At 40.3% G+C, this 27,242-nt stretch overlaps 1 protein-coding gene across 1 annotated transcript in view; it reads left to right on the forward strand.

The window, feature by feature from the left end:
- sugct (succinyl-CoA:glutarate-CoA transferase) overlaps positions 1-27,242 on the forward strand; it is a 133,519-nt gene that overhangs the window by 16,937 nt on the left and 89,340 nt on the right. The window contains exons 7-9 of the mRNA XM_083547367.1: positions 15,715-15,806; positions 15,956-16,099; positions 26,408-26,503. Coding sequence (XP_083403493.1) covers positions 15,715-15,806; positions 15,956-16,099; positions 26,408-26,503 — 332 coding nt within the window. The remainder of the gene's footprint in view (positions 1-15,714; positions 15,807-15,955; positions 16,100-26,407; positions 26,504-27,242) is intronic.

Raw genomic sequence — 27,242 nt, forward strand, 5'->3', positions numbered from 1 at the left:
GGAATGAATAATCTGCCCAATTTACGCTTATTACACATGTGAATGAGTCGGATACCCCCCTGCTGATGTCGTATTATGAAGATGTCACTAAAGCAGGCTAAAATATTTTAGCCCAATGATGGTTCTATTAATTGGGTGTCACTCTGTGTGATGATGAAGCATGGCTGCTACTGATGTGTGACTCTACACTGCTGGGCTCTGGAAGGTTAGACTACAGACTTCGCATATATCATCCTATTTATATTATTTCGTATGACCGCTGATGTTGCTGTTGCATTTGGATAAAAAGTAAAAAAATGCATGTAAGACGTTTGTTAAATGATACGATAATAAGAGCGATATCTTTCTCAAAGCAATTAATTATAAACCTATTGATTTATAATTGATCCTGGCAGCAGATACATATTTGCTAAAGCTGTTTGTTCAAAATAAATGTGTGTGCCAAAGTTGCTTGTTTTTCAGGAACTGATAACTTTATTTCATCTAAAAAAAAAACACTCCCAATCGCCTGTCTTACTGCTTGAGTTAGTATTATTTAAATTCATTTTTAATTAGAGACCACAATCAGGAGGATGGAAGCCATTAGTTCCTGGCCAGCTGATGTATAGCCTATGTGACAACTTTGCAGAGGTTGTTATACGGGTCCCAAGCTTGTGTGATTTGAACCATGAACCACACAGGCCCCACGTTGCCACGTCTTTCCATGACTTACTGTCATCACTTGGCTGATTGCTTCAACCCCAAAGGGGGCAAAACAGTGATCCGGTGGCAATTTGGAGTGACCCCATTTCATTCAGGTCCAGGTTGTCAGCAAACAGGTACTGAATAACCTGCCCAGTCTTAAACCTGATTGCTTATGTAACCGCTCAAGGTCCCCCAGAGGCAATCTCAAACCAATGCCTTGGCAGGTGACATGCAGAACTAGTCAAGACGTGATTTGCCTGGTCCTCCAGAGACATGGGTTGTGAAAAAGGGGGATTAATCAAACGCTGACCTCACTGTTTTTAACTTATTGAGGTAGATCATGAATGGAGAGAGGGTGGCAAGAGTGTGGCCTCAGGGGTTTGAACCAGAAAGTCTGTTTTCCTTCTCTGAAGGCTTGATGTCGCATAAATTTCTACTCTGCAGGTCAAAGGATTAAGTGTGCTGGCTGTTTGACCATTGTGTTCTCCATCATAATTTGAGTGCATTTAAAAAATAATTAGTAAGCCCCTTAATGACAGCACAAGCCATGTGGATATGTAATGATGGGAACAATTAGGAAAAACCATTGTACACATTCCTAGCAGACTTTACTATGTATTTGATTAGTCTTGTTAGTGGGGCTGTCTGTCTGTACTTTTAGTGTGGTAATTACTTTTAATCACTATATATTTCTAAGCATTAGGGCAAAAGCCACCAATGTAACTTCTCATTTGATAACCTGTGATGTGTAAGCTCGTTGGCAGCTAGCATACAGGATATCTGAGCCAAGACGTGAAGAGGTGAGTGAGGAGAAGCAACGAGCATGCCAAGAGACTTGAAATACAGCGACACGTCAAGTATTTTTCCTAGTCCACGTATAATCATTGGCTAATGCTGTCCAATTTGAGGAAATACCGTGCTTTGTTTTTCTCAGAAACATAGCTTAGCTGATCTGCACCTGGCATGTTAATACAGCTGGATGGCTTTTCTTTAATCCATGGGAATCTCACAGAAACCTTGAGCAAGAAAGGAGTGGGAGTTGTGCATTTCCTGATGAACTCTTCCCAAACCACATGAAGGCATGAGGGAATTAGATGATAGAAAATATAATCATGGAACAAACAAGAATATGTTTTAGATATTTGATCAGAAAACACTCAAATTGCAGAGGAACTATCAGTATTACATCTAAATTGTGATATAACAGATTCTAAAGTGTCTTAATTCATCACTGTAATTAAAGAACAACAATCATGGATGAAAACTGATCTATGTACATTTAGGGGCGTTTTGGAGATCTATATCAAAAGGTATTTCATTTATGAATCTGAACTGTTAAGGGTCTTGCTCAAGGGCCCATCAGTGGCAGGTTGGTGGTGCTGGGATTAGAACTCAGAACCTTAAGCAGATGTGGTGGTGGAGGGGATTTGGGGATTTCCAGGATGGCCATGACAGCTAGCAGAAACAGAAAAAAAAAAGTGGTATTAGCCAAGGGCTAAATGTGCGTAGGAAAAAAGTTCAAATCAATTCCTTTTTTTTCTTCTTTGTTTAGCTCTTTTAACAATGGAAGTTGTCCCATAGCAGATTCAGTGGCATCTACACTAAATCCAGAAAGTATTCACAGCGCTTCACTTTTTTTCACATTTTCCAAAATAGATTAAAATTAATTCTTTTCCTTAAAATTTTACAAACAATACCCAATAATGGAAATGTAAAAGAAGTTTGCTTAAAATCTTTGCAAATTCATAAAAAAAAAAAATAATAAATAAATAAAAATCACGTAAATAAATATCACAGCATTTGTTCAATAATTTTTTGAAGCACCTTTGTCACCAATTACAGCCTGTTTTTGGGGCCACTCAAGGACATTCACAGTCTCGTCCCGTTGTCACTAGTTTGTTATCTTGGCTGTGTGTTTGGGGTCGTTGGGGTCGCTTCTGTTGGAAGATGAACAGTCAATCCAAAGCGCTCTGAAGCAGGTTTTCATCAAGGATGTCTCTATACATTGCTGCATTCACCTATCCCTCGATCCTGACAAGTCTTTCAGTTCCTGCTGCTGAAAAACATCCCCACAGCATGATGCTGCCACCACCATTCTTCACCGTAGGGATGGTATTGGCCAGGTGATGAGCGGTGCCTGGTTTCCTCCAGACATGATGCTTGGCATTCAGCCAAAAAGTTTAATCTTTGTTTCTCGTGGTCTGTCAGGTGCCTTTTGTCAAGCTCGAGGTGGGCTGTTATTTGCCTTTTACTGAGAGGTGGCTTACATCTGGTTACTCTACTATAGAGGCCTGATTGGTGGAGTGCTGCAGAGATGGTTTTCTTCTAGATGGTTCTCCTCTCTCCACAGAAACCATTGAGTCACCATTCTTGGTGACCTTCCTGACCAAGGTCTTTCTTCCCCCGATCGCTCAATTTGGCCAGGCGGCTACGCTCTAGGAAGAGTCCTGGTGTTTCTGAATTTCTTCATAGAGGCCACTGTGCTCATTGTGACCTTCAATGCTGCAGAAATGTGTCTGTTCCCTTCCCCAGATCTGTGCCTTGATACAATCCTGTTTCGGAGGTCTACAGACAATTCCTTGGACTTCATGACTTGGTTTGTGCTCTGACATGCACTCTTTACTGTGGAATTTCATATAGAGAGGTGTGTGCCTTTCCAAATCATGTCAAACTGAATTTAACACAGGTGGACTCCAATCAAGTTGTAGAAAAGGATGATCAGTGGAAACAGGATGCACCTGAGCTTAATGGCAAAGAGTTAGAGTATTTATGAGTATAGATAGAGAGAGAGAGAGAGAGAGAGAGAGAGAGAGAGAGAGAGAGAGAGAGAGAGAAAGAGAGAGAGAGAAATTGATTGATTGATTGATTGATTGATTGATTGGCATCTACCAGAAGTGCAAAAAGTACCAATCGTGCAAATAGTGCAGATAAATATGTAGCATATTTACAGCATGTGATATATATGTTAGCATATGTACAGTGAATAAATATAAAGGCTATAGCAGTGCAGAGACATGTGGACATCATTGATAAGTACAGGTAAATGGTTCTTAGGCTATGGCATTAAAAAAGAAATGTGCAGAAGTGGAAGGTTATAGGATTATGGCATTTTAAAAAATGTGCAAGCTGAATAAACAAGTCTACTATATGTATATATATATATATATATATATATATATATATATATATATATATATATATATATATATATATATATATATACATGAATGTGTAATGTTGGGCAGAATGAACAGTAAGGATATAAAGATGGAAGGAAGGTAAACAGGTTATCACTGGGATGTGAAGAGTCCTTGATAACGTGAGCTTTGCGAAGATATCTGCTGTGGTGAAGGTGTTCAATGGCAGGTAGTTGGGTGTCAGTGATGCGTTGGGCGCTTTTGACCACCCTTTGCAGGGCTTTACGTTCACACAAAGTGGAGTCTCTGTACTATACAGTGATGGAGTTGGTCAGGATGCTCTCGATGATGCAGCGGTAGAAACTCGTTAAAATCCCTGGGGACAGATAAGCTTTCTTGAGACTTCTCAAGAAGTACAGGCGTTGTTGTGCCTTCTTAACCAGAGCTAAGTGTTCTGGTGCCAGGACAGATCCTCAGTGTGACTTCAAACAAACTTCTTTCACTTTGCCATTATGGTGTATTGTTTGTAGAATTTTGAGGAGAATGATAAATTTAATCCATTTTGGAATAAGGCTGTAACATAAAATGTGGAAAAAGTGAAGCAATGTGAATATTTTCCAGACGCACTGTAAGTTTAGTGGCTATAAATTTGTTCCTTATAATTGTAAGTTTATCCCTAAAAAGCGATCCAATGGCGACTGTGGCAAGGAAAAACTCCCTGAGATGGCATGTGGAAAAAACCTTGAGAGGATCCAGACTCAAAAGGGAACCTACCCTTCTCTGGGTTCCATCATTGTTGAGGCGTGCAGTGAAAGGCGCTTAAATGCTAAATTGTCATGCAGCCTGTGGTCTTGAGACATTGTAGTAGACTGTTTATAATTAGTTACAATCTAGAGTTAGTATCTAAGTGAACCTGGTTTGCCTGCTCAAGTTATTGTTGTGTTCAGTTTCTCCAAAACTGATGCTACTACACAATCAAACCACACTGGTCACAATTAATTAGTCATTTGCTGCACACATTTAAGTATCTGGGCCTTTGTGAGAAGAAGAATCTGCTCTGTCCTTTCCACTTGTTGTGTAATAGTGGTGCTTGTCCAGTTCAATCTGCATTTCAGGTAGATCCCTAGATCCCTGTAGGTCTCCTCTTACACTCCCCAGATGGTTACTTGCCTGAAAGTCAAGCTGCAAGTTGTCAAACTCTGCACCAAAAGATTAAAATCCTGTAGTCATTTGTAATCTGATTCATCTGCATTCTGGATGCAACCCATAATTAAAGAGTCATGAGAAAACACTTGAAAGATCTGCTGCTCAATGATGGTCTACCATCTCTGACACACAGTTTTGGACCCTTACAGACAGGGTCCTCTTGTGTTGGTGCAGCATGAACACCAGTTCAATGTGGCAGGAAGGCAGACCACAATACCTCCAGGCTGTTTTAAGAGTATCCTGTGAATTTTTTTTATAATGCTGGAATTAAGTCCATCAGGTCTGTAGATTTTAAGAGTGGTCCCAACACTGGAACTATATATAAAATCTTCCAGAGCTCAGAAAAGGAGAGAACAGGTGCTCTAACATTCCACATAATTTGTTGGCAAAGGTCTTCTGCACCCTGTGGCTGATTCCATGAGGCCTCACAGCCTTGCCTATGCAGCTTTATGTTTTCTGTCCTCACTTGGTCTACACAGCATTTATGTGATCAGTAAAGCAGTGGTTTAATTCTCAATTTTCCTCTCCTTATTTCCATTATGCAGACTCCCCCAGCTCCCTTAGTTCATTTGCTCACTCTCCTTATGTTAACAGCGAGCTGTCGACCAACAAGCGTGTGTGTACGGATAAAATGCACGAAACTGGTGGCAGAGCAGCGCCCTTGTATGCCTCCTTGGCACTGGCATAATGAAATATCCTATTGTCCTGCATTACATTCCACATACTGTGAGAAACTTGAGCATAAAAAAGAGGGATAGATGATTAAAATCGCCAGAGATTGTTGTGGATTCATTGGGCCGATCTGTCATTAGTTTACTAACCACAGAATGTATCTGCTTTGTTGTGGTTGCTGTGTTAGCAGCAGCTCGGGCATACACAACTAAAACAACAGCATGTGAAATCTTCTGGGGCATGAAAAATGGCCAGAGTCCAGCAGCTCAACATTCCGCTTGCAAACTTATGCTTTGACAGTAATGTGTCTAGGGTTGCACCATGTGTCATTCACAGAAACGGCAAAACCACATCCTCCACACTTACCGCTGTCCCTCATGTGCCTGTCTGTGCGGCCGTTGTGTAAGCCTTTCAGTGACATTCGGAAACACACGAGGCTACAGTGTTTAAATTCTCTATGGCTGCTGTTCAGTGCTGAGAGTTTGTTCAGACTTTACACTGCCCAAAATGATATCAAGCTGATAAGGTCTGTGTTATGTCAAGTCAAGTTTATTTCTATAGCGCTTTTCACAACAGACATTGTCTCAAAGCAGCTTTACAGAAATCAACAGTCAAAGTGAATGGTGTGCATTTATCCCTGATGAGCAGCCATGGCGACAGTGGCAAGGAAAAACTCCCTAAGATGTTATGAGGAAGAAACCTTGAGAGGAACCAGACTCAAAAGGGGAACCCATCCTCATTTGGGTGACATCAAGAGTGTGATCATAAATCTTTCAACAGTACAGAACACTGGAGAGTGAGAACTAACATAAGTACTGGAGTATAAGATTATAAGTAATGTTCTTTCTACAGTCTTATACAGTTCTGTTATAAAACTAGGAGCTACTGAGCTCAACATTTGTGATGATTGTGTCATCCTCATAAATTCACAAAGCAGTTCGAACGTACGCAACCAGAAAGAAAAAAAAAGAAAGATGCTTCATGCTTGTCGCTTGTACATAACAGCACTGGGAAAATGATTCTTTGCATATCTCATTCATGTGAGGAAGCTGGGGGCAGAGCGCAGGGTCAGCCATGATACATGGCCCCTGGAGCACTGAGGGTTAAGAACCTTCCTCAGGGGCCCAAGAGTGTCAGCTTGGAAATACTCAGGCTTGAACCCCTGACCTTCCAATCAGTAACGAAGAGCCTTAACCACTTGACCACTTCCCCAAGGATAGGGACAAAAGAACACTAGGACATCTGATTTTGCACAGCCATTCCTTCATAGTTTATACATATCCAATTAATAAAAAAAAAATAGAGGTTGTCTCTCTTTGTATTTTTTATTATCCTCAAAGTCTAAAAGTAAATAATAAACAGGAAATATGCAAAAGACTCTGAAAACCAACAAACGCCATTAGCATAGTTTACAGTTTACTGCCAGGACAAATCAGTAGATAAAGGTTTTTTTTCTAACCCTATCTACATGTCTGTGAAAAAAACTATGCAAAGGATCAGCAGATTAAATTCCCATAAGTGGCCATGACCCAGGGGCAGATTGTATTACTGCTATCATCACGAAAGCATAACCGCTTCTTGACTTTTCTAGACAGCTTCAAAAAGCCTGCTGCTGCAAATGATACATGTCAACTCCTGAAACGGCACAGGAGAATCCATTCTCGGTGATTGCTTTATGCATGGTAATAACATCTGAGCAGCAAATGATTGTGGGGCTCTGCAAAGGGTAGTATTCTATAAACAGTGCAGAAATGTTGAAAAAACTGTTACTTTTGATATGATTTTTTCTTATTTCATTATTAAATTAGTCACAATTTCAATTTAGCACATCCTCAGGTTTAGATCTTTCTGCACTGAAGTATCTATCATTTAAATACAATCAAAGCAGATTTGCTACTGGTTGATGATGTAAATTACATATAATAGTTCAGCAGAGTTGATAACGCAGAGTTGTAAATTTGATGTAAAATGTTTAGCTTTAATGACATGGTGTGGTTAGGCCTTAATGGTCTTCTTGGCAGACAGCCACCAACAATGAACCTGTGATTTTTAAAGGTTTTCAGATAACACTGTACCGTTTCTACTAGCAGTGAATGTGCAATCATATTGGTTAAGACTCAGGGCATTAGTGTCTAGGGTTGTTCAAGTCCCAGCACTGACAATCTGCCACTGGGGCCTTGAGCAAGACCCTCAACCCCCTCTGCCCCAGGGGTGTTATATGATGGCTGATACATTTTTAACAAGCTGAGATAGATGCTATGCTGTATTGTTTATGTAATAAATGAAGGCTTTTTTTTTATAACCGTAAAGGAGTCATATACTGTCATATACTGTTGTTAAGGTGTGTTGCGATTAGTGATTCAACGATAAGAGCCATGCTCAACCGCCCAACAGTGGCAGTTTGGCTGTCGTGGTGCTTCAACCCCCTAACTTCTGCTTAGTAAACTTAGGCTGCAACATTTAATTTCAATTCAATTCAGATACATTTAATTTTATTTCCATAGTATTTTTCACAATGGACATTGTCTCAAAGCAGTTTTACAGAATAAAAGAATTATAGAATGAATTGCACTTAGATTTAAATTTCTGTTTTTATAGGGATATGTATTTTAGGGATATATGGTATTTGTTGTCTAAATAACTGGAAACAAAAGTGAGTACACCCTAAGTGATAACAGCTGTATGTCCTGTAACTGTGCAAAGCCACAATTTCTATTCATTATGTTCATGTTTTTGTCTGCTTGGCAGGACCATACAAATTTGTGTATCTTGTGTTAGAGCAGTTAAAATGTTACGCTTTGAGTACAATTCTCTCATACTGACCACTGACTGTTCAACATGCACCTCATGGCAAAGAAACTCTGAAGATTTGAGAATTACAATTGTTGCTCTCTATAAAGATGGCCTAGTCTATAAGAAGATCGGTACAGTGGCCAGGGTCATATAGGGGTTTTCTAAGACAGGTTCCACTCAGAGCAGGCCTCGAAATGGTCGATTAAAGAAGTTACTGTGCATCAGCTGCAGAAGCTGGCTTCAATAAAACAGATGCATGAGTGCTGACAGCATTTCTATAGAGGTTTTCCAACATGAAAACCACCCCAAACACACCTCAAAGATGACAAATGCCTTGCTGAAGGTGAAGGTGATGGAGTGACCAAGTATGTCTCCAGATCTGAATGCTATTGAGCACCTGGGGGTGCATCCTCAAGTAAAAGATGTGGATTGTCATGAATTTCATGTTAATGAGGTTTAAGACAGTGCTGGATAACAATGGTGCTTACACAAAATATTGACACTTTTCACTCACTTTTGTTGCTAGTTATTTTGACAATAATGGCTGTATGTTGAGTTATTTTCAGCAGAGAGTAAATCTGTACTGCTATACAAGCTGCACACTGACAAATCAAATATATCCAAGTTTATTTCTATAGTAGTGTCCCTTAAGAAGATATACCGTAATTTCCGGGTTATTAAGCGCACCCAAATATAAGCCACACCCACTGAATTTTACAAAGATTTTTATTTTGAACATAAATAAGCCGCACCTGTCTATAGGCCACAGGTGTCACGCGGCGTAGATGGAGGCGGAGGCAGAAATATAAGCCGGCGTTTTTATTCCACAACAAGGCAGAGCCATTATAAAGCACCCGCAGAGCGGGATAAACCGGCACACGGCAGTCCGAAATACAAAAGAAACAAAGACAATAACATCCACGGTGCAGGGTGCGGCGCTGCGGCAGAGAAGGAGAAGTGTCAGAAGTTCTAGGAGCGAAGGGAAACACACACGCCGCCGTGGAGAGAACAAGGAAGCAGGAACTAGACGCTGCGTAGCGTGGGAAGCATACGCGAAGGAACCTGCACAGACCAAAACGAAACAACACACACGTACATTCAATAGCCGACAGTTCGTGATGGTCAGCGTGGGGTTTATATGGGTGGCGTAAGGGAAAACGGAGATGAGTCTCAGCTGCTCCACGTGAAGCCCGATTGCGAGCAGCTGCATGCGGGTGGGGCACGCTCGAGAACAGGAGCGCAGTGCGTCAGGGAATCCCTGGGAAAGACAGCCTCCGAAGGGGGCGTGGCAGGGGGATTCCGGACAACACATCCCCCGCCCCCCGCCCAACCGGCGGCACCGGACGCCCCCAATCCACAGAAAGCCCCGGGGGGCCGGGGCACTCAGAGGACGGCCCCCCTGATTGTCCAGGGCCAAAAGGGACCAGGTAGGGACTGCCACGGAGCCGGGGAGAGCCGGGAAGGACCTGAAGCAGAGCGACGCCCTGCAAGAAGAGCCGGAAGGGGACCATGGACACCGCGGGACCCAGGAGCAGAGCACATCCCAACGCTGCGGCCAGGTGCTTACAACACCGGCTGGAGGTTGGAGGACGTCCTTTGGCGGAGTCAGGAGGCCGAGCGACGCCCTTAGAGGACCCCTGGAGTGCCATGTGGGAGGAGCTCGGGAGCGAGACGTCGCCGTGGGAGGAGCTCGGGAGCGAGACGTCGCCGTTGGAGGAGCTCGGGAGCGAGACGTCGCTGTGGGAGGAGCTCGGGAGCGAGACATTGTCCGGAGAGGAGCTCTGAGGCATCACTTTGCCTGCTGCAGGACTGTGGGGTGAGCCGTCGCCTTCGATGGAGCCCAGGGGCAGCTGTTCGACTTCCCTTTCGCAGTTCTGGAGTCGAGGTAAGCACACAGGGAAACCCCTGGGTAAAGGGGCGCTCTTTGGGACCCTCAGGAGCGGAGGAGAGGAGCTCGCCTGGAGATCCACAAGCGGAGCCGAGCCCTCACGGAGGTCCAGAAACGGAACCAAGCCCTTCTCGGGACCCTGGAGCGGAGCGGAGCACTCCTCGGGACACTGGAGCTAATTGGAGCACTCCTTGGGACACTGGAGCTAAGCGGAGCACTCCTTGGGACACTGGAGCTGAACCGAGCTCTCGGGGTTGCTCAAAGGCAGAGAGGAGCTCCCTTGGAGAACCTGGAGCGGAGAGGAGCTCCCTTGGAGAACCTGGAGTGGAGAGGCGGAGCTCTCTTGGAGAACCTGGAGCGGAGAGGCGGAGCTCTCTTGGAGAACCTGGAGCGGAGCGGCGGAGCTCTCTTGGAGAACCTGGAGCGGAGAGGCGGAGCTCTCTTGGAGAACCTGAAGCGGAGAGGCGGAGCTCTCTTGGAGAACCTGGAGCGGAGAGGCGGAGCTCTCTTGGAGAACCTGGAGCGGAGAGGCGGAGCTCTCTTGGAGAACCTGGAGCGGAGAGGCGGAGCTCTCCTGGAGAACCTGGAGTGGAGAGACGGAGCTCTCTGGCGGAGCCTAGAGCGAGGCTGAGCTCTCTCGCGGGACCTGGAACTGGGCGGAGCTCTCTGGCGGGACCTGGAACTGGGCGGAGCTCTCTGGCGGGTCCTGGAGCTGGGCGGAGCTCTCTGGCGCGTCCTGGAGCTGGGCGGAGCTTTCTGGAGGGACCTGGAGCTGGGCGGAGCTTTCTGGAGGGACCTGGAGCGGAGAGGCGGAGCTCTCTTGGAGAACCTGGAGCGGAGAGGCGGAGCTCTCTTGGAGAACCTGGAGCGGAGGGGCGCTCAATGCAGGTGCCTACATTGAAACATTTACACAGGCTTTAACGAAAGACAGTGTCTGTTACACGGCTTGTATCTAAACAGTAGCCTACCAAGAAAGTCATTGTTCACTGTCTTCCTCCTTTCTTTCACAACAATTTCTCTCTCGTTTTTCTTATGCCATCGTCGTGCGTTTAAAAATCACCATTGGTAAATCTTTTCTCCCGATGCCGTGCAGCTCAGAACACAGGTGAAGTGTGTTTTTTCATGCCCGGTTGTTTTCAGCGTGACCAATGATTCTCATTTCCTGTAGACAGTCCGAGTGAGCGGCAGGTCAAACGTCAGAGGAACCTTATTCATATTTATGATGTGGTGCGGCCCGATTCAGTGGGCGCGCAATTTAATATAAAGAGTTTCATTGGTTCACCTTAACCCGTTTGGCAATTTTATTGGTCTGATGTTTTGGAGCTCAGTTTTTTGGCATGAAGCTTGTGAAACCGGGAAAAACCCAGGAAAAATCCATAAATTAGCCGCTTCATCATTTAGGCTGCGGGGTTCAAAGCGTGGGGAAAAAGTAGCGTCTTATAGTCCGGAAAATCCAGTAATAAAATGGTTGCTGAAATGGGAGGGGTGTACTCACTTTTGCGAGATACTGTCGTTAGTTACGAGACCTTACTGTATTTCAGTTTGTATGCTGTGCAGCCTTGCGGTTTTGTATGTCTAATGTCAGTTCTGTTGTATGAACTCAGCAGTTTGTTCACATTATGTAACTCTGCTTCATGGGTAACAGTGGAAGGCAGTACCATTATCCAGTGCTGCCAACATCTATGTTAACATTCTTACTATTTTCCTCTCAGCGTGATTGCTTTTTACATTTTTTATAATTTGCCTCCAGTCAAAAGTTGACTTCGATTTAGTTCTGCTGTGATTTGGTCCACTGTAGTAAGGAACGCTGAGGGTAATAGCATCCATCTGACTGCTCCAAAACTCTCCAACACCAAGCTGAACACATGAGACTCCCAGAACGAAGTGTACCCCTCTCGGGGACACAACGTCAATGCTGCAGATTGTTCGTTCCCCAACGATGCATTTTTTAGGTCTCCATAACCCACTGAGACCGAATCTCCTGTTCCACAAAAGTGACAGTGTGCCCGTTTTTTTTTTTTTTTTTTGGTTTTATTACTCTGGTTTAATTTCTTTACAGCAAATTAAATACGATTAAGTGGCGTCTGAGAGCAACAGTTATTGTCAACACGTGTCCTTTGTTAAGTGGGTGTACACGTTCAGACACACTGAGGTTTGGGAAAGGATTCCTTTTGCATGCTGTCAGACTTTCCAGGACAGAAACTATGCTGCATTAGATGAACTATAGCAAGGTGGACTTGAAGAAAGCTACTGTTTATTTAGACATTTATGGCGCTTTTTATTCCCAAACTATCTTGGTAGGATGAATGAGGAAAAAAAGAAGGATAAAACTATAATGAATGAATATTTGGATGTCTCCCAGTTGAGGATGGACAGATGGGAAAATTATCTTCCTTATATCATCCAACTTTTTGTTGCCCATTAGGTATACATTTATGAGGATAAAGTTATAGAGAGACCATTGTCATATATTTATTTCTTTAAAGTTTTTTTGCGACAATGTCCATTGTTATATTCGCATATAGCAAAGGAAAAGGCATATGAGGAGCTGTACAAGACGTTGGACACTAAGGAAGGAGAAAAGGATTTGTAGCGATTGGCCAGACAGAGGGACCGAGCTGAGAAGGATGTGCTGCAAGTTAGAGCAATAAAAGATGCAGATGGAAATGTGTTGACTAGCGAGGAGAGTGTGTTGAGAAGATGGAGGGAGTATTTTGAGCAGCTGATAATTGAGGAAAATGAGAGAGAGAGAGAAGGTTTGATGATGTGAAGGTGGTGGAGCAGGAAGTGGATAGGATTAGTAGGGAGGAAAATAGAGCAGCAATTAAGGGAAAGAAGCATGGAGATGTTTAGGAGAGATGGCAGTGAAGTTTTTAACTAGATTGTTTAACAGAATTTTGGAAGGTGAGAAGATGCCTGAGGAATGGAGAAGGTGTGTGCTGGTACCGATCTTTAAGAATAAGGGAGATGTACAGACCTGCAGTAACTACAGGGAAATTAAGTTGATCAGTCACACCATGAAGTTATGGGAAAGAGTAGTGAAAACAGGCTGAGAGAAGAGGTGACCATCTGTGAGCAACCATTTGTTTTCCTGCCAAAGAAGAGCACCACAGACGCATTATTTGCTTTGAGAATGTTAATGGAGAAGTATAGAGAAGGTCAGAAGGAGTTGCATTGTGGATTTGTGGATTTGACGAAAGGGTACGACAGGGTAGAGAGAGGAGTTGTGGTATTGTATGAGGAAGTCAGGTGTGTCAGAGAAGTATGTGAGGGTGGTGCAGGACATGTATGAGGACAGTGTGACAGCAGTGAAGTGTGCAGTAGGAACGATAGACTGTTTTAACATGAAGATTGGACTGCATCAAGGATCTGCTCTGAGCCCTTTTCTTTTTGCAGTGGTGATGGACAGGTTGACGGACGAGGTCAGACAGGTCTATAATGTTTGCGGATGATATTGTGATTTGTGGTGAGAGTAGGGAGCAGGTTGAGAAGAACCTGGAGAGGTGGAGGTACACGCTGGAGAGAAGGGGAATGAAAGTCAGTAGGAGTAAGACAGAGTACATGTGTGTGAATGAGAGGGAGGGCAGTGAAGTGGTGCGGTTGCAGGGAGAATAGGTGGAGAAGGTGGAGGAGTTCAGGTACCTGGGGTCAACAGTGCAAAGTAATGGAGAGTGTGTTAGAGAAGTGAAGAAAAGAGTGCAGGCAAAGTGGAGAAGAGTGTTGAGCTTTTTGTTGGACGTGACTAGGATGAACAGGATTAGAAATGAGTTTATTAGAGGGACAGCGCATGTAGGAGGTTTTGGAGACAAGGTGAGGGAGGTGAGATTGAGATTGTTTGGACATGTGCAAAGGAGGGACATGGGGTATATCAGTAGGAGAATGCTGAGGATGGAGCCACCAAGAAGGAGGAAAAGAGGAAGACCAAGGAGGAGTTTTATGGATGTGGTGAGGGAAGACATGCAGGTAGTTGGTTTTAAAGAGGCAGATGTAGAGGACAGGGGGATATGGAGATGGATGATCCGCTGTGGTGACCCCTAATGGGAGAAGCTGAAAGAAGAAGAAGAGCATACAGTTAAATTAAACTGATAATTATTCATGCCTGATGGTCCTGGATAGCAAAATAATTTTTTGATTGTTTAATGTGGTGGGTTCTGGGAAATGATAGTCATCTGATTGATTTTTGCTGTGGAATTTTAGTATTTGCTCTCAAAAAAAGACATATTTTTCTTGTAATAAATTGGCACACAATCATATAGTCCAACTGAATTTCCTTAAAATTCCAATGATGACAATATGCTCAGAAGAGCTGTTGGTATCTTTGTTGTTCAGTGAACTTTAAATGAATTTGAATCACTTTTGCCCAGTCACACTATTAGAAAGCTACCAGTCATTTAATATCATTAAAAAGTGTTCAAAGGGATCATTTGCATGCAAAACATTTTTATTCTCCTGATTCTCGCACATTGAATTCCGTCTGTCTCTTTACTCTATAAACCCCACTTGAAACATTTCATTTCCTTGTTCATCTTTTTTGTTCTCAAACATTCAGCTTCTGAAGCAGCCAACTATGCTCTGCCTTAGGCTTTCGCTTGTTTATTTTGCTCTGGCAGTCAGAGCTTTGGTTTGGGCATCTTGTCCTGAAGGCTCATTCTTTGGAACATTTCTCTCTCCGGCTTTCATTTAAGTAACAAGTGTTTAGAAGTGTTTCTTTTTATTTATTTTTTTATTGTTTATATCTGGCTTTGCCGATTATTGCATTCCGGTGGTGGTAAAATGTGATTCTTTTTTGCCAGTAGTTGTGAAGGCTATTTAAATTTGTTTGAATCCGAGCCTTTATTAAATTGTTTTGGGCATATTTTGCTCAACTGGGTAAATATTGCAGTGTTGACAGCTTGTGAAGGTCTTTTGGGGAATACACTGCTTAATCGTGCATATCAACAGCCTGAGTCTATGTAAAAGGGAGGGTAGTTAAAAAAAATGGCCTAAAATAAGACCACACACACATTTTCCGTCGTATGAAATTCAGGGTGCACAATAACATCGATATTAAATAAATACACAGCTGTCCCGACTGCCGCAAATGAGTTCGAACATATTTAGGTTGTAATCTTTTGCCAAATGACGTGTTGATTTGAACAGTGTTTGGCTGAGACTTTTAGTCAGGTATAGAAGAAAGGATACTTCTAAAGCTTTGTTCACTTTCAGGTGAAATACACCGAAGCTGCCCAGGATTCCTGGAGATTTACACAAAGCTTTGAAATGTCAGGAATTGTTTTCTTTATACGAATGAAGGGATATTATAAGCATTCACTTTTATTGTGTGTGTGTTTATAGGCTATGGTCAGACTGGATCCAAGTCACATAAACCAGGATATGACTCTATAGCATCTGCTGTGTCTGGGATGATGCACATTACAGGGCCTGAGGTGAGAAAAGCTAATGCAGGTACCGTCATGTTTTGCTAAGACATGATCTGCTTTATATCTGGTCAAATTTAAATTTGGGATGTTTTATAAGCAGGATTCAGAAACATTACCTCACACGTTAGTGTCATCATGAACTATGTGTCTTAAAGGATGGGGATCCAGTGAGGCCTGGAGTCGCCATGACTGATCTGGCCACTGGGCTGTATGCTCAGGGAGCAGTGATGGCTGGCTTGCTGCAGAGACAGAGGACAGGAGAAGGTCTTCACATTGACTGCAATTTGCTTTCATCTCAGGTCAGTTTTTTTTTTCCCCCAAAGTGTCTGGTGACTTCTCCCAGGACATTCTTTAAATCAAAAAGGCCTTCTTTTACAATATACGGAAGATGTCTTAAGCCTAAGTGACTTTTAACTCATGCAACTGAGCAGCTGATGGTTTTGCTCAAGATTTTACTAATGCAGCTTGGAGGTGCTGGGATTTGAGCTCACAACCTCCTGATCAGATATTCAACAGCATAACCACTGAGCTCCTTCTTGGACTCTACTGTTATTCTACAATTGACAAGACTTTGCATACATCACATGTTCAAATAATTCAACAGTCAATCAGTCAAATATTGTGACCTTTCCCAAGAAAGATTTATAATTTGTATCTCTTTGATGCCAAATTTTCTTTACTGGAGCAATAACAAAGAAATGCTATAGATTTATCTTTATATATACATTTAGCTAAATGTGAAAGATTTTTATTTGCATTTTGAGTCAGTCATTATGTTAAAGGCCATCGTACGTGCTTCAGACATGTCTCTCACACATAAGAAAGCCTTTAATCCAAGAGAAATCTGTTGTGAGCCCATGTGCCATTTATCAAGGTAGATAAAAGTGCTTTGAAAGCCCACACTGCCTTTGTGTACAATGGGAAGGTTATCAAAATCATAATTATATAATAATGCATTTGAGCAGTTTGTAGTTTTAGAGCAAAGTATGCTAATGATACTTACAGTATGGGTAAACAGAATACACAGAACTATGTGGAATACACACAATTATTTTCCATTCCACTGAATCCTGTCTTTTTAAGTGATCTGTGTTGTAAATACAGCTGGTCCAGCATCGACTGTCCCCATCCCTTATGCTTCACAGACATTGTTGTGTGTTTGAGTGTTGGTTTCCTTAATGATAATTAAGTGAGCTGTCACATAGTTTGCGCAGATGGAAAAACATGTGAAACGAATCCGACAGATGGCCATTGTAAACTTACGCAACGTCTCTCGGCATAAGCGTGAATTCAAGGTGATATTGCTCCGGAGTGAATTTTCTCATGAATGATGCCCAATAGGTATATTGTATATCGTTTCTGAGTTCTGGAAAATCATCCCCACAGAAAAGCGTGGTGGTGGTGGAATTGTGATGTGGGAATGCGTTTCAAGATCGCTGGATACAAATCATAGAAGAAATCGTAGAGTAGAACTTACACTGTGTAAGATATTGAGACTGAGGTAGAGGTCTAGGAAAATAACCTAAGTGTACTGCCAAAGCTACACCGAGTGGCTCAGAACTGAAGTAATTGGCTTTAATTTGATTGAATCTTTGGTAATGCTTATACATTTCAGTGTGCCAACATTTTCTACTCAAATATTTTTCCCAGACAATACATATTCAAGCTCAGTGGTTAAAATGATTGGAAGGTCGTGAGTTCAAACTACCACGGCTAGGCCCTTAACCCTCAACTGCTAAGTTGTATAAAGGAGAGAAATTGAAGCTGGATAATTGTAAATGCTCTTAGAGCTGTAGTCATTTTTTTTTTTTGGCTTGGCCTGCATTAAAAATCCAAGATAATTTTCTTCTTCAGCTCATGAGTGGAGATGAATAGCTCTGGTGAAGGCCATAAACAGTGTACAGTTGTAAATTTGCATCAAAAATTGGCACATGATCATGGAAGAGACATAACATAAGTAAACATGGCAGATGCTGACAAAGATTATGCTTTAGCACCACAAATAAGACTGTTTAAAACACTAATGCTTTCAAAATCAATAGAGTGTGAAACAGCATACAGTTTACATGTCACCAGGTGAAAGTGGCTGTCTCTTGACAGCATGTTGCTGCGATCCCGGAGGCGAGTTTACTCCAGAGCGAGCTTTCATTAGGTGACGAGGTGATGTCTGAGTCAGATGTCGACACTGTTGCTGTTACTGAGTGCTTTATGCGCTGCTTGTGCATTTCCTACCTTGTAAACATACAGACTTCCAGTTTGGCTCAAGCATATCTCAGACTGTTCCCTGAACTTCTGTGGTAATGCAGCGTTCAAGCTTCTGAACTAGTGACCAGACGGATGTGATTATAAATCTCGAGACTGCCAGAATGTTTCATCTTTGTGTATCTTTGGACAGTATCATGCCTCGCTTCTAGGCCACTTTCGGGGGAATAGAAGTTTTTTTTCTAATGCGTGCACTCTTCTGCAGGCAATGTAATTCATTGTTCTTGTTCTCTACGCTTTAATAGATTAAATGAATATTTTGCATTTCGGTCTGCAGATGTACTTGATGTTCCAGATTGTTCTTATTGGTTAGGGTTTTATTTTGGAGATGGTTTTATAGATATATCTGATGTTCTGGATTATTCCCATTACCTTTCTCGTCCTACAATCATTCATGCATACCGCATTAACTTGCGGGTTTGCTTTTCTGCATGTTTGTGAAAATGAATTTCTCTCTTTAGAACATTCTGGCGCTGTACCCCTCCTCACCAGCAGAGCTCAGTGTCATCATTTGTTCACTTCCTGTTTTTAGTGTAGTTGCATTTCCAGGTCATGGACTATAAAAGCAGTCCAGAACTGATTCCTTCATTCTCGCGTCAAAGAGAGAACCAGAAGACGATCGCAGAAGCTTGGCCAAGTGGTGGATTTTTCTGCTTGAATAGCACACCCTTATATACTTTTATTTTTATTTTTTATCTGATACACCGCACATCACGTATAAGCACGTATAAAGTGTTTTCATTTTTTTATTTCCAGACCAGAGCAGGAGAGAAAAAATCTTTGCTACTTGTTTGTAGGTTTATTAGATGTTTGTTGCTTGATGTCTCATAATTTCTTCCTTTTTGGCCCCCAAAAAATGGGCTTTTTGAACAACCCTATGAGCCAATTCAGAATGTAGAATGACTTATTTCCTTGATTTCTTGCAGTGCAAAATGCTGCAATATTGGTGTTGGTGAATTTGAGTATATTATCACTCAAACATGCATTAAATGTTGTCTCTGTGAGTAATATAATTGTTATTGTTTAACACTGTATAGAAAGTATATTTCTCAATAATGATGCTCCTGTTTGCCTTTTGCTTTTTAGGCTTTTCTAACTTTTTTCTTTTCTGTGTTTAATCCATGCACTATATGGACAAAGGTTTGGACACCTTGAACACATCACAATTTGCAATCAGTCCAAATTTGCAGGTATAGCAACATCCACTGGTCTGGGAAGATGTTCTACTAGATACTGATGCTTGTGGAGATCTGTGCTCATACAGCAACGAGGGTGTTAGTAAAGTCAGGTACTGATGTAGGTGAGGTGAGGAGGCCTGGAGTGCAGTCAGCTTTCACATCCATCCCAATAGTGTTTAATAGAGATGAGGTCAGTGCTCTATAGCAGACAACTCAAGATCTTCCACTCTAACTCATGCAAAGCATATCTTCATGGAGCTGGCTTTGTACACAGAGACAATGTCATGTTGGAACAGGTTTGGGAAAGATTTCATGCTGCCCTGTCCAGGGCAATATACAATTGTGTACCTAAAACATGGTAACAGTTTGGGGAAGAACTGCTAGAAAAGTCATTGTTTTTGTTCATACAGTTTGGAAATATGATGTATAGGTTGATGTTTAACACAAATAAAGTAGACAGAAAAGCCATTTAAGCATGTGAGACAGAATTATTATTAATCATTCATTTTTTGAGACAAGTGATCAAATATGAAAGGATTCACAAACGTTCAAACTCCACTGTAAACACTGTAAATTACAATGCTGTCCATCTTTTGGTGTTTAGTTCTCTCCATCTTATTTTAAAATTTATTTTATTTAAAAATATTTGTAGTTCAAAAATAAAATTCTACTTTTTTTTTAATCCAAACTTCTCGTATTGAAAAAAGGGAAGATCTCTATCGGTGGTCTTTTCATAATTGTAGTGAATGCCATGAAACAGACTTGAATCCTCTTGTTCTTCTTTTTCAGACAGATTTCATTGTTTCCACATAATTATACTCTGTAACACAGGACCCAAATTGGATATATGAATTCTTCTGTGTCCATTTCCAACAATAAAAGTCTCTCTGCTCTACACATTTTAGTTTCATATGAAGTAAAACTGTAATGGCTCAAAATAACAATTCTATAAAATTTATTTCAATATAATTACTCCTTTGTCCATTTGTAATACAATAAATTAATTGACATTATTAGTAAATTGCAGAAATAAATCATCCTATTGTACATACAATACTGCAAATACAAAATCTATTTCAATAGAACCTTTAACATAATGTGGCTTTTAAAGTCCACTCAGAACTTCTAAGGAATTTGGCACCAATTCTCACATTCACTTATTTCCGTAGACACACAAACACTTTGCTCTGGCAAAATAGGTAACAGAAGCTTCTCTGAACCTGGAATGCTTCAGTTAAACTCACACACAAGAATAATCTTTTTTTTTTTATCCTTTGTAGGTATGAAAACAGAACCAGAAACACCAGATCACAGCACTTTCTATTACTCTCAATTACAATACTGTAAATGTAAAACTAACCAAGTCTATTTCTAGACATTTGTAACTGTTCCAAGCTGTTATTAATGGCAAAATTATTTTTCATTTACATCATTCGAATATTTTCATTTAATACTTGAAATTGCAGACTAAATAAGATTAGAGTTCCATGATTTTACTCAAGATTTACAATCTACATTTAAATCATTCATTTCCTCTCCCCTCATGACTTCTGTGATGGGGGAAAAAATAATCCATGATGCAGTAGTCATATTTTCATGCAAGTTTTATTCCTTTTATTTCACAGCAATTTGCTTAGAATTACAATTTGAATCCTATTAATGAGTGGCTTTACATTTTTTTAATAGTTAATGTAACTTGTAATTGTTGGTTCGTAAAGTTAGTTCCTATTATCACTTCTAGTGATTGCCTCAACATCTTGTCTTAATTTCCTCTCTCAAAGTTAAGGCAAAAATTCCTAGCCTGTTCTCCAATGCTTGGAGTTTTCCCTCGGTGAAAATCTGTAACAAAACACTAGAGATCAACATAAATGTGAATGTGTTTAAATGGGATGTTTTCACATTCTGTAGGCTTTTCTTTGTTAAATAACATATTATAACTGTATAAATAGTTATCACTCCTTACTTAAGACCCTGTGAATTACATCTTACTAAAGCACCCGTACCTATAGGAACGAGCACATTAAAATTTTATCCAAAGCTGCTGTTTTGTGGCTAAAAGCAGTGGTATAAGTATAAATCAGTGTCAATATTACTGTATTAAATGTAGCTTTATATATATTAGTATGAAACAAATCCACTGTCACTAATATTGGTGCTGGATTTTTTAATTTTCACACATTACTAAATAGGAGCAGTGGTGATGGACACTGTTGAACCATCTGTCTGTCTGGACTGCTTTTTTTTTGCCACAGGGAGTTAGGTAATGCATTTTATATGGCGGTAATATGTACGTTTCCTCTTCAACTGAATCAAACTTGACATTTTCACATTAGTGCCTCAGATAAAAGCTCGTAAAGACTCGCTTCAATCCTGCAATTCGTCTGTTAACCTTCACGATATGCGATGAGAGTTTGGAATCGAATTCGCCCGTCACGTCCAGATGCTTTAGATGCGCGAACAAATAATAAAAAAAAAAGCGCTGGAACATGTCAGCACGGCTATTTTTCCTTCCTCTTGCCCCTTAACTGACATCTTGGCACTTTGAGCAGAACTAAACTGTGAGTCCATGTCTCTTGGATGATACCGATTCAACTGAAGGATGTGGTTTTCAAGAAAGTGTTCCCATAATGCAATTGTTTGTAGCCTGTCTGTTGTGGTTTACTTCAATTTTCCTTGGACTCCCATCTCTCTCCTTCCCTTTCCAACATGTTCTGTGAAGAATTTCTTGGACCCCTGCCCTTCTTACTCCTCATACATTTTTAATTGTCTGCCTTGTTCTGTTTTGCTTTGGCTCGGCTGAACTTTAAAGCTAGGTGCTCTGAGGCTCTGTTGTAGCTGTTGATAAATGGGCTTGCTTCTGGTATTGCTAATGGGCCCGTTTTGGATGCGGGGTGTATCGGGTCCATCTCTGTGCTGCGGGGCCACATATCTAAGCATCCCAGGAATTCAGACCTTCTCCCTTTATGTCAACAAGATTAAGCACTGATCCTCTTGGAAAATATAATTGAGAAATTTTTTTCCTTGTATTCCCAGTTTTTGCTAGCATTTATAAGTCTATTAAATAAATTTCTCTTGGTTCCACGTTGAATTGATTGAAAATCCGTAATGGGAGCGTTGTTGAAAGTTTGTTCGTAATAATTCCCTAATTTGAACCATAACTCAGTAAGGTACTAGTTAAGACAATTGGGAGCAACTTTTGTTTTTGGCATTAGGCGTACATTTTACGGCAATGACCAAGCTGCTACTGATGCTAAGCGGAAACAGGTAAAAATCCACGTTTTTGGACTCGAGTAAAGTTTTGTTTATGTTTCTAGTGGATTAGCTCCTTTTCATGGTAAGTAAAAACAGCTTGAAAGATTTCACTTAGATGTGATGCCAAGTACAAGACTAAATCTTTAAAAAAAAAAAGAGGAGGGGAAAAAAGAGGGAAGAGAGATCCACGATGTGTCTTTTTAATTCTTTCAATTCTGTTCTAATTGGGAATAATGAGGTTGGAAAAACATGTGCGTAGCAGATTTATTACCAATATCTGCTGTTCCTGGCGATTTCTTGGCAACGGCTACCTCGTAAAATATAATGGTGTTTAAATGAAAAAGGCAGCATGATTAGTGCACATAAAGAGTTGCGAATGTGAGGTGAATGAATGAAGCTTTGGCATTATGACTCCCTCTGTGGGGTCTTCAGAGAGTGCAGTTTTTAGATTATTGGTGAGAAGTGGAAAGGGACAGCGTTTCTAACCACGAGAGCTGTCTGAGAGTTTCCCATTGGGAGCGATGCTGAATGAAATTGAAAGCAGTTGTGGATCAAAGCAAGCAAATAGATTTAAACGATCATGTCATGAATATAGATGTTGCTTTGCTGTTTTAGAGCAATAAAGAAAATGGGATTCTGATGAAAAGTAATCATTTGGTTGGTTCAGTTCAGGGTAAAATCTAATTTGAACCTGAGCTAGTGTGCATGCCTTAGCTGTACTACTTGCATACTACTGCGTTAAAGTAGGTATTTATGTTAATAAATACAGTAGTAAATGTGAAGTGTTAATGTGTTCAGCTGTCAAGAGACACCAGAACTCTTTGTTGGTATTTTGATAATGGTGGTAAAAAACGCTGTCTAATGGAACACTCTAGAATCTTTCAAAAGTGTTCAGAGAAACACATCTGTATTTGCTATGAAGTGGAGGTGGTAGCTTAGTGGATAAGTCATGGACATTGAAGCTGAAGGTCATGTGTTTATATCCCAGCCATACCAAGAGGCCCCTCCTTGGCCCCTAAACAAGGCCCTTGACCCCATATGCGCTTAGTTGTATGAATAAGATCAATGTTAATCGTTCTGGAAAAGGGCGTCTGCCAAATGTCGGAAATATAGACGTTCAGGAGGACGGACTAGTGTTGATTTATTCATTGATTGAGAATTCAAAGCATTTTTGTACATCGTTTTGGATACAGGCATCTATTAAATGGCATAAATGCACATGTCTATGAAGGCATGTAGCAATAGTAGCATATCACAATATTGTTTATGCTTTTAAAATGACTTCACCTGCAAGACGGTGACCATTCAGTGGGAAATATGTTTGTGCTCTTAAGATATTAAAGTAATTGATTTTCCATTATATTTGCAAAAAATTCTTATTTCCCTTTGGCATCTAGCATTTGCCTTTCATTCACTATTTTTCAACAACATGTTGTGTTTTGCTCATATTCCACAACACATTTGTTTATATATATATATATATATATATATATATATATATATATATATATATATATATATATATATATATATTTTTTTTTTTTTGTAGTTACAATCTAATGCCAGAACGTCCGCAAGAAGTCAGTTCCTGGTATCAATCATGTTAAAGCTGCTATAAACAGTCCACACTACACCAGCCTCTCTTCTCTCACTCTTGAAGTTAATCGGACAAATACTGCGGCTTGTCATGTTCCTGGGGAACTGTAAATCATGATTGCCTCCATGCTTGGGCCATGCTTTTTAAATCACAAACGCTAAAGGAGACTTCCTTCATGGATATTAAATAAACGTGTCCTCACTGAAGACTTCACCATGTCACCAACCAGTAGCGGGTGAAGTAAATCATTCCTGTACATGAGTAAAAGGACTAATCCTCTGCTTGTGTACAGGTTGAGTAAAGTACTTATGTTACATTTATATTTGAGAAGGTTCGAAATAACTTTTTTGCCAATAAAGGTCTTTGAACGATAAAAATAAAAGCATTTGTCTTGGCGAGCAGATTGAATAATTGATGCAATTAAATGCTTGTCTTATGCACGTTGAAAAAATATTTTTTTTTATTATATCTTAAGTTACACAGTTGGAGAAACCTTACAACACACACACACACACACACACACACACACACACATACACACACTTACCAGAACGTGGTGTTACACTTGCACTCTTGCAATGGTTTCTCATTTAACAGCATTTACGATTTTACCTCAGAGTAGAGGTCGAACGATAGTTTTTTTTCCTATATCTTGGTTTGATCGTATTTGCCGATAACCAATTAATTAATAAGCTGGTAGATTTTATAATGGATACTAAATTAAAAAAAAATAAAAAAAAACACTCAATGTAAAATATTACTGAACTCTATAAAAAAAAAAAGTACTGAATCATGAAAATGCACTACATTTAATAAATATGAATATATTAATCATATTAATAAATATTAAGGAAAATATGACATGCATTTAAACTGAAACAAAAATGAACACTTCAAATAAATGTTACTTCTAAATTAAATTAAAAACACACCAACAAACAGCACCTGGCATCGGTGATTCGCCTCTAGAGGCCGCTCTTGTACAATATAATGACATCTGACCTTCTCGTACACTCGAGCCACAGACGCAGCCCGGAAAAACTATCGGTATAGATTTTTGCCAATAGTTCCAGCAATCAACTGTCGGTGCCGATTAATCGCCAAAACCAATAACCCAGTCGACATCAACTTTAGAGCGGTGAGGAATGGCAGGTTTTTTTTTTCCTGAAAAGTGGTGTGAAGGTTTCTGAAGAATAAAATACTCTAAAATACAGATATTTCAAAGTAAAATACTTCCTTACTACTTACATTTGATTTCTACAACAACAAAAGACATGCTTAAGAAGTGTTTTTGATCTATAGAAGGAAGTCTCCAGTGTCAATGAGCATCAGTTGGAAAATGCTTTATTTCTGTCAATTACTGTCAACATATTTTATTGTATGTACTTTTGCGTTTAATGTGTTTTAGGTTTTAATTGTTTTTTAATTGAGAGCATATAAATGAGCTATTACTATAACGGCAGTTATGGATTGAGTACGTTACTGATTGTAGATGAAAGATCCAATGGAGCTGCTGTTCTATAGAATCAACATTTTTGGACCAATTTGGAGAAGTGTGAATTCACTGCTCTGTATTATATAAAGAGCAGGAAGTAAGAAGTAACTGTAGATGGAAAGTAAAAAAAATAATTGATTGCAATGTTGTGGCAGTGTTAAAAAAAAAAAATCATTAGCAATATAAAATATGTATATTTTTGGCAAGTAGCAAAATCAAAACTACCTCAGTACAGGAGAGGGTGCTTTTTAAATACAGAATAGGATAATCAGTGGATCAGAGCAGCTGTGCTGTAATACATGGGTTAAATGCAAGGTTCTGAGCCAGACAGGATCACTGTGGCGGTCTGTCTGGCCTTGAACAAGTTGGGCCTTTTTTTCCTGGAGGCTCTGCATGCGACACTGCGTCAAATCTTCACAGACCTCCTTTAATCTCTGCAAGTTTTCCGTCTTTCTGTCAGTGTTTGTGGCCACAGTTTTGAATAACTTTTTTTTTTTTTTTCTCTCCCTTCACATCACAAAAATATTATTTCAGCTGCCTTGTCGTCTCTCTTTTTCTCACCTGGGCATCATAAAATCCGCCTTTGTTCTTCACACAGATGAGCTAGTAAATTAAATCTCAGGGTTTTTTTTGGCCTGCTCCAGTGATCAGTATATTGTCCGGTTAAAGTTTTATTAGTTCTGACTTCTTAAGTATACTGGCTTGAATCTTAGTGAACACTTTACAAACAGCAAAACACTCTGAAACTGTCCAGAAGCAGGGTCTAATGAGTTTACTGACAGATCGACCAATTTATACTATTCTCTGGTTTGTGCTTTCTCAGGTGGCTTGCCTCACACACATTGCCGCGAACTACCTCAACGCTGGAAAAGAGGCCAGAAGATGGGGAACAGCTCACGAGAGTATAGTCCCATATCAGGTATGAGACGATGCACTGGGATGATGATGTTGAAATAATGTGCTTTTGAATTGGATATTAATTAAACAAAAGTGACTACAGCATAAAAAGGAAATTGTATAAACTTAATATAATAGTGGTATTAAAAAGAAATCACAAAAATATACGAAATGTAATACAGAGGGATTTTAATCAAACAAAATTTCGAATGTTTATATATAAATGTGTATATATAAATTATCTATCCTGTTCCTGTGTTAGTAATGTCGGGTGCTGATATAGGTGAGGTGAGGAGGCCTGGGGGTGCAGTCTGCGTTTACATTTATCCCAAAAGTGTCCAGGAGGGTTAGGGTCAATGATGATTTTCCACTCCGATCCATGTAAATCATATCTTCATAGAGCTGCAATGTGATTTTGCTCATTGTCATGCTGGAACAGGTTTGAGTCTGCTAGTTCAAGTGCATAGAAAATTGTGTGCCTCTGAAAGTATGGTAACAGGAAAAAGCAGGTGTCCCAGGGGTACAGTACTGTGCAAAAAATGTAGGCACTTGTGAAAAAAAATGCTGTGAATTAAGAATGCTTTTCAAAATATTTATTTGAGTTTTATATATATTTGATCAATTTGCCAAAACTCAAAGTGAGCGAACATTTGGTGTGTCTGGCTTTAACACTAGCACAAAGTCATTGATTTTGTAGGATCAGAGTCAGGTGTATGATTAACCAATTATACCAAGCAGGTGCTAATGATCATCAATTTCAT

Source organism: Silurus aristotelis, assembly GCF_946808225.1.
Source record: "Silurus aristotelis genome assembly, chromosome: 1".
In the NCBI taxonomy this organism is placed as follows: domain Eukaryota; kingdom Metazoa; phylum Chordata; class Actinopteri; order Siluriformes; family Siluridae; genus Silurus; species Silurus aristotelis.